General features: G+C 48.4%; 2 protein-coding genes across 2 annotated transcripts; one reads left to right on the top strand and one right to left on the bottom strand.

The window, feature by feature from the left end:
• Window positions 1-338: 338 nt before the first annotated feature.
• Window positions 339-3,913, top strand: BDBG_05413 (NAD-specific glutamate dehydrogenase; the record flags this gene model as incomplete). Its single annotated transcript, XM_031722134.1, has 5 exons — window positions 339-618; window positions 686-693; window positions 724-3,555; window positions 3,673-3,773; window positions 3,871-3,913. The coding sequence occupies 5 exons, from the start codon at window positions 339-341 to the stop codon at window positions 3,911-3,913; spliced, it is 3,264 nt and encodes a 1,087-aa protein (XP_031578950.1).
• Window positions 3,914-5,691: 1,778 nt separating this feature from the next.
• On the bottom strand, window positions 5,692-7,678 carry BDBG_05412 (uncharacterized protein). Its single transcript, XM_002623858.2, has 2 exons — window positions 6,928-7,678; window positions 5,692-6,541 (listed from the first exon to the last, which is right to left on the bottom strand). Exon 2 carries the CDS (start codon window positions 6,345-6,347, stop codon window positions 5,940-5,942), a length of 408 nt encoding a protein of 135 aa, XP_002623904.1. The 5' UTR covers window positions 6,348-6,541; window positions 6,928-7,678; the 3' UTR covers window positions 5,692-5,939.
• Window positions 7,679-7,949: the final 271 nt, after the last annotated feature.

Below are 7,949 nucleotides of genomic sequence, written 5' to 3'. Positions count from 1 at the left end.
TCTCTCTCTAATACATCCAATTCTGATGTTAGGCAGTTATGAAGCTGATTTCTCTGACTATATAATAGAAGAAGTGGATATTATAATATAATGATGAAGATATTCTCAATTATATGTCTTTATATCCTAAGAAAACTGAGTTTCTATCAAAATGTAATTATGAGATCTATGATAAAGAAACTTTCTCACAATTATACACTGTTTAGAAGAATAAGGCTCTGAACCTTCAAAGTATCTCTGAACTTGAGATAGTCACAGCTTATAAGAATCTTAAATACACCATTCCTATCTATGATCTCCCCGCATAATCGACGCCATAATCTGAGGTCTAAAGTCACATGCAGACCGCCTTATACGATGAGTCCATCATTCAGATCTCAGCGACAAATCCTCTCTCCTACCAGGAGTACTCTGGCGCGGGCACCGTCACCGCCGGCTTCCAGAGACATTCCGTGGTTCACATGCAGTATGATAAGGTCATCCGCACTCCGGGCGGTCAACCGTCGCCCCAGCCTACGCATCTGGGTATTCCAGGCGGCACGCACCGCGTGTTGTCGGAGGAAGGGCCGGGGTATGTTGCGGCGAAGTTTGAGGGGAAGAAGAAGCAGATGGAGGCTGGTGAGTTTATTTTATTTACTTGCTATTCGTTTATTCATTCAGTGAATGCCATAGGTTTCTTTGACAGCTATGACAGTTGGCTAAAGCATTTACAATTATAAATAGTTATGGACCAGCTCGAGGAGAAGGGATTCATCCCGATCGAATTCGTCTCGTCGGAAACAACTGGTTCTACAACATGCTTGGCATCGACGACATGTACTTCAAACCGAGACGTCGACGCCATCGTCAGCCATATCCTCTCCCTCTACGCCGCCAAGGTGGCCGCATATGCCCGTGATGATTAAGCGTCTGGAGATCAGGTTGGATAAGGAGGCTGCCGACCACGCTGTCTACATCGACACTAGCAAGCCTGGAATAAGCGCCATCGACGGGCCGCGGTATGAACAGCGCATCGACGAGAAATACATCAATGGCTCCACCCCGAAGAACGCCTATCGTGTGGAAACTTTCCGTTCCGCCAGCTCCCTTCCAGATAACCATGAGCAGCAGCTGCGTTGCTACTTCGTCTACAAGTGTCACTTCAGCGAGCCGCATCCGGACCCGGAGGAGACGAATATTGAAATTGTGGGTGAGAAGCGCTTCTTGCAAAAGGCTACCGCCAACACAAAGGCCATCTACCAGGAGATCATTATCAATGCTGTGGCTAGATCTGGCCCTGTCATTGAGATGTTTGAGATTGAAGGCAGCCGTGAAAAGAGACTGGTGATCGCGTACCGCCAGGGTTCCGCTATGGGCATGTTCAGCGCCCTGTCTGACCTCTACCACTACTACCGCCTTACAAGCTCGCGGAAGTACCTAGAGAACTTCTCCAATGGTATCACTGTAGTCTCTCTCTACCTGAAACCCATGGAAGGCGCAGAAATCTCCGGGAAATACCCACCCATCGAAGCTGCGATCCATCAGATCATGAAGGAGATCTCCTTGCTGTACTGCATTCCTCAAAACAAGTTCCAGAGCCATTTCGCCAGTGGCCGTCTTAGCTTACAAGAAACTATCTACGCCCACTGCGTATGGGTGTTCGTGCAGCAGTTCCTGAACCGCCTGGGATCCGAATACACCTCCCTAACCGCCCTCCTCGATTCGAGCAATAGCTCACACGCTGAGCTCCTTTCAAAGATCAAGAAGAGACTTCGTACCGAAACCTTCACCTCAGACTATATCCTTGAGATCATCAACAAATACCCCCAACTCATCCACAAGCTGTACCTTGATTTCGCCACAACGCATTACGTTCAGATGGTTGAGGGAGTGCCCGATGACTTCCTCCCCACGCTCAGCTACTTGCGTCTGCAGGTAGATGAGCCCCTGGACCACGACCGCCTCGACGAGCTGATCTCCAAAACCGTGGTCAGCGAGAATGACGAGATGGTCATGAACTCGTTCCGTGTCTTCAACGCTGCGGTTCTCAAGACTAACTTCTACACCCCAACCAAAGTCGCTCTCAGTTTCCGTCTCAACGCGGATTTCCTGCCCGAACACGAATACCCCCAGCGCCTGTACGGAATGTTCCTTATCATTAGCTCTGAGTTCCGCGGCTTCCATCTCCGTTTCCGCGATATCTCCCGTGGCGGTATCCGGATAGTCAAGAGTCGTGACAAGGAAGCCTATGCCATCAATGCCCGCTCGCTATTTGATGAAAATTACAACCTGGCCAATACCCAGCAGCGGAAGAACAAGGATATCCCCGAAGGCGGCGCCAAGGGTGTTATCCTGCTCGACGTCAACCATCAGGACAAGGCGAGAGTGGCCTTTGAGAAATACATCGACAGTATCCTCGACCTGCTCCTCCCGCCCGCCAGCCCTGGTATCAAAGACCCCATCGTCGACCGCCACGGACAGGATGAGATCCTCTTCATGGGTCCTGATGAGAACACTGCTGAGCTGGTCGACTGGGCAACTCACCATGCGCGAAAGCGGGGTGCCCCCTGGTGGAAGTCCTTCTTTACAGGCAAGAGCCCCAAACTCGGCGGTATCCCCCATGACAGATATGGTATGACCACCTTATCCGTCCGCCAGTACGTGCTCGGCATCTACCGCAAGACAGGCATCGACCCATCCACAGTCCGCAAAATGCAAACCGGCGGACCCGATGGCGACCTCGGCTCCAACGAAATCCTCCTCGGGAACGAGAAGTACTGCGCCATCGTCGATGGGTCTGGCGTCCTGGTCGACCCGCAGGGCCTCGACCGCGACGAGCTCGTCAGACTAGCCAAGAAGCGCGCCATGATTGTCCACTATGATGCATCCAAGCTATCCCCTGAGGGCTACCGTGTTCTCGTCGACGAGACCAACGTAACCCTCCCGGACGGCGAAGTCGTCCACAACGGCACCGTCTTCCGCAACACCTTCCACCTCCGCGGTGGGCGGGCCTTTGACATCTTCGTCCCCTGCGGCGGGCGCCCGGAGTCCATTGACCTCAGCAACGTCAGCAAACTGATCGAGAACGGCAAAGCCGTTATCCCCTACATTGTCGAGGGCGCCAACCTCTTCCTAACCCAGGATAGCAAGATCCGCCTGGAAAAAGCCGGCTGCGTCCTCTTCAAAGACGCCTCCGTCAACAAGGGTGGCGTCACCTCTTCATCCCTCGAGGTCCTCGCCTCCCTATCCTTCGACGACAAGGGCTTCGAGGATCACATGTGCGTGCGCGAGGACGGGACCATCCCGCCATTCTACGACGCGTACGTGCGCGAGGTCCAGGAGACCATCCAGCGCAACGCGCGCTTGGAGTTCGAGGCCATCTGGCGCGAGCATGAGGAGACTGGGATGCCGCGCAGTATGATCAGTGATAAGCTTAGTCTTGCGATTACGAAGCTGGATGAGGAGTTGCAGGAGACGGAGCTGTGGGATAATACGGTTTTGAGAGAGGATGTGCTGCGGGATGCGTTGCCGAAGCTTTTGTTGGAGAAGATTGGACTGGAGACGATTTTGGAGAGGGTGAGTCTTCTTCTTTCTTCTTCTTTTTCAATTTTTAGTTATTCTCCCCCATATTTCCCGAGTCCACCCATAGGGTGTGTGACGAAATTTCATGTCTAACACCCCAAACTCAATTAGGTCCCATCCAACTACCTCCGCTCCATCTTCGGCAGCTACCTTGCCAGCCGCTTCGTCTACGAGTACGGCAGCAGCCCGAGCCAGTTTTCTTTCTTCGATTTGTACGTATTTCCTCAACAACAGCTCTTCACCTTTTTTCTTTCAAATCACATGCATGCGCAGCCACAGACACAAACTAACAAACTGTCTCATATATAGCATGTCCAAGAGAACCGCGAAGCTCATAGATCGACAGAAATGATTTTAATCTATTCTGACAACCCCCCCCAAAAAGAAGAAAGATCAAGAGAATGGGGAGTGATGACTGTCTTGCGCTGCACCGCATATCTACACCGGGATTTAAATGGCAAAAAACAAAAAGAAAAAAAAATAAGAAAAAAAAAAGACAAGAAAAATGCTCTATTAATAATAATACTCGCTATCCCTCCCTACCCCCTACCCCCTACCCCCTACCCCCTACCCCCTACATCAAAACAAAATCCAAATCAAAAAAGCAGAACAAGAAAACAAGATTCCCCGATCAAAACAAATCGAGCAAAAAAAAAAAAAAGAAAAGAAAAGAAAAGAAAAGACTAACTACTCCGTACATGGGTTAATAATGAATTTCATAATTGTTTTAACAAATGTTTTATTTTTATTTTTGTTCTGTTTTCTTTTTAACTTCTCATGCCATAAATCCCAGGAATCTACACATGATTATCGCATATATATCTCAAAATCACTCTTTTCTTTCCTCACCATGCATTGTACACATGTATATATCTGAATACCTATTTACCATTTACCTCTCTCTCTCTCTCTCCCTGCCATTTTTCTCCCCCTAACAAGACACCTAGCCTACCTTTTTGGTTGTGGTATTCCCCCATTTTGCCACAATCCTCCCGTCGTCGTAATATTGTTGTTACTAGTTTACTCGTCATCTCCAATCTACAACAAATCTTTTCCATCAACACTCACCTCCTACTCCGTATCTCTCATGATGTCTTTCTCCTCTCCTCCCGGTTCCTGGGTTTTGTAGACGACGGCGGGGCCCGCTAGATGCCGTACATGTACCATGTACAATACGTAAACAGTACGTATATACATACCCCTAGAGTTCCGTCTAGCGTCCAGCCAGCGATTTTCATTTTCCGCGGGAGAAAAGCAGAAGGTGCTTGCTCTAGATTATTATTATTATTATTATGATTATTATTATTTCTTTCTGGAGGCAAAGATTGCACGATATTGCGATGATGTTCAAAACAACTAGTTAATGGATACTATCCCCCCCCTCCCCCCCTCCCCCCCTCCCCCCCTCCCCTTTCTTTGAACTGCTCGGTATCTTCATCTTGCCGTCGTTGTTCGTTGTATATATATATAACGTATATAAGGCCGCAAGTATCCCCGTCCATCTTAATGTAATCTTAAATGTATGTTTATTCCCCCCTCGTCTCCCCCATGAAAAGGAGGCTCATGTCCCCGGTATAAATTGGGTTGGTTGATGGAGTGTGATATGGTGATATGGGCGTGATGACCCGCGGGGGGAAAGGGGGGGGGGGGGGGGGGGTCGAGTCTAGACATAAAGCGTGGGTTATCATCTCATAGATAGCTTGTGCGAGTGAGGTAGGGCAGGGTAGGGTGAGGTGAGGTGGGAGAAAAGGGGGAGGAGATAGAAAAAGAAGAACGAGGAAGACAGACAGACCGACTTCAATTGGGAGGTAATGGAGTTCAAGTATGGAGGTTTAAGCATTGAGGCGTAGGGGATATTGTGAAGAAGAAGAAGATAATATTCGGTCTGGCGAGACACACATTTCCCATTTCCCATGCGATAACCTCTTCTTGCGCGCTTTTCCTTCGATAGTACAGTTGACAATATACGGAGTACAGTTTGTTGTTTAAAAAAAAAAAAAAAAAAAAGGGGACGACAAAACGCCGAATAATGGAAAACAAAACATATGGAACCGTGGGAAGTGAGAAAGCACAGTGGTTTTTGGATGCACTTGTCATAAAAAGTAGATAGTAGAGGCTTCAATAAAAGAGAGAAAACCATAAATTATTCTCGGAAGCACGGAGGGGGGGGGGGGAAATAAAATAAAAATCAACACATCAACACATCAAATGAGAAAAGCGCAAGGACAGACGCAAAACTAGAAATTCCAGATGAGTCCAGCAGATCCATTACATACAACCCTCCCTCCCCAACAAAGAAGAATCCATACATCATCAACTTCCCGCGCTCAGACAGATAATACACACAAACGGATCCCTTCCCTCCCCAATCAGCCCTTCTAGTTTGCAGTCACTTCAGCCACAGCCGGCGCAGTCGCGGGACGAGCCATGGCAGCATCAGATACAGCCAACTCAGCAGCCGCGCTCGCAGCAGTACCCTTGCTATTCGCCTTTGGCCCTCTCTTTGCTACGACCCCCTTTGGTTTCCTGCCAGGCTTCCCCGCGCCCTTGGTCTTTGCAGCTGCACTCTTAGCAACTTTCTTGGTGACGCCCGCTGCAGCCGATGCTTTAGGTTTGGGCCCGCGTTTGCTGGATGCGCCCGAGCTAGAGCTCTGTTTTGGCTCGCCCTTGCCTGCCTTGGGCTTTGAGGTGGTGCTGGCACGACGTTTCTTTGAGGCTGGGGAGGTGGAGATCGGTTCGATGATGCGGGGGCGCGCGTTGCCGGTTGCGCCGCGGGTGACTGCCATTGTAATTATTTTTTATTTTGTTTCTTGGTTTGAGATTGGATTTGACGGTTGGGATGGGGGACTGGGGTGGTTTCGGTGAGTTGTTTTTGCTCGCGCTGGGCGGAGACGTGACTCTGTTGAGTTAAAACTTGGCGGTTATCAAATAATGATATGATAGTTATTGGTATAATAATGGGGGAAGCAGCAAGTTAAAGCTTTTGACACCTGTTAATATATTTTTCACAACATTTCGGAGCCTTTGAGGGGGGGGAAACAACAAGGAAGTGATTTGTAGCGGTAAATCTACGCGTCGCTGAGCTTTATAGATGATCGCGTAGGGACGACAGCCGCGAGAAAGCAGAATCACCCCTTGCTTTTGAACCGGAAATGAATTTTCAAACCTTTCGCGGGTAATGGAAAAAAAAAAAAAAAAAAAAAAAAAAAAAAAAAAAAAAAAAAAAAAAAAGATGCTAGCTAGGCAGAGCGCGCCTCTGGCAGCGGTTGATGGAGTTCAACCGATTTGTGAGACTGGGATGAGGCGGCGCAATCAAAGCAACATGATAAACATTGACCATAACAAGAGGAGAAACGCGCCGCTCACCTTGAGCTGGTTTTGATGCAAAGAAAATGTTGGGATTATCACGAATTTGATAGATAGCAATAATTCAAATGTTCGCGACTTTGGATCCTGAGAGATGGAAGCAAAGAAGTGCGAGAGGGTTGGGGGGAATATTAGAAAGAGGTTGAAGTTGGCGAGGGGTTGGAAGGGGGAAGATTTGATTTTTGATTGAGCAAAGCCCATGTCCATCTTTTTCCCGCCGAACCTCAGCGGTTGGAGAGAAGCAAATCAACAACACTCAAAAAGGCCGTACCGTACCGCTAGCTAGATTATTTATATATAGTAGTATATATAATAATACACACTGAACATGAATCCTTCCTTCTAACACCTTTCAACTTATTATAAACTAAAGTTAACTTATGGTGGCTGAGTTATCTGATATCCAATTGCAAAGAAAACCTGCCCCAATGCCGCCAATATGTAACCCGTTCTGATGACTGAGATGGGGCTACCAATACTGCAACCCGTGATGATAGTTCCTCAAGCGGGATCAGATTCAATTAATCTGTCATCATTAAGATATCCCTTTCCCTAGGAAATGAATATTAAAAATAATGAGCTCCCCTGGCGGCAACATCCAGAGCCTGTTGCACTGAAACACGCAAGTTCTATCAAGCAGTGAAAGGACTCCCAACATGTTACGGCATCTTGCTAGATGTCAGGCAGGTAATCAATCGGTTGGTGGGAGAACGGCGCAGGTTTCGATGCCCCCCCCCCCCCCCCGGTGTATTTTCAGAGCTCAAGCTGGAAGCGCATGTTGACGATGGCCACTCGCGCCCAAAAACCAAATGAGTAATATGCCTTAGCCTCAGCATTCTCTGCAGAACTCTTGAGCCGTCTAACGAAATGTGCTTGCGAACTATGCTGCATAATAGAGACTCGTCTGGAAACGTTGTAGAGAATGGAGATGGACCTGAGCAAGTGAAGAAATGAGGGAAACAGGAAATAGCTGTTTTCCGCTTTGGGCGATTCCCCGATCCAGACTTAGGGCTTAAACCCTA

The sequence above is a fragment of the Blastomyces gilchristii genome (assembly GCF_000003855.2).
Source record: "Blastomyces gilchristii SLH14081 genomic scaffold supercont1.11, whole genome shotgun sequence".
In the NCBI taxonomy this organism is placed as follows: Eukaryota; Fungi; Ascomycota; class Eurotiomycetes; order Onygenales; family Ajellomycetaceae; genus Blastomyces; species Blastomyces gilchristii.
The sequence above is the reverse complement of the archived record's forward strand: the minus strand, read 5'-3'. Positions and strand labels throughout refer to the sequence as shown.

Bases quoted from the DNA above. Each gene is read 5' to 3' on its own strand.
- BDBG_05412 (XM_002623858.2), bottom strand. From the start codon at position 6,347: ATGGCAGTCACCCGCGGCGCAACCGGCAACGCGCGCCCCCGCATCATC.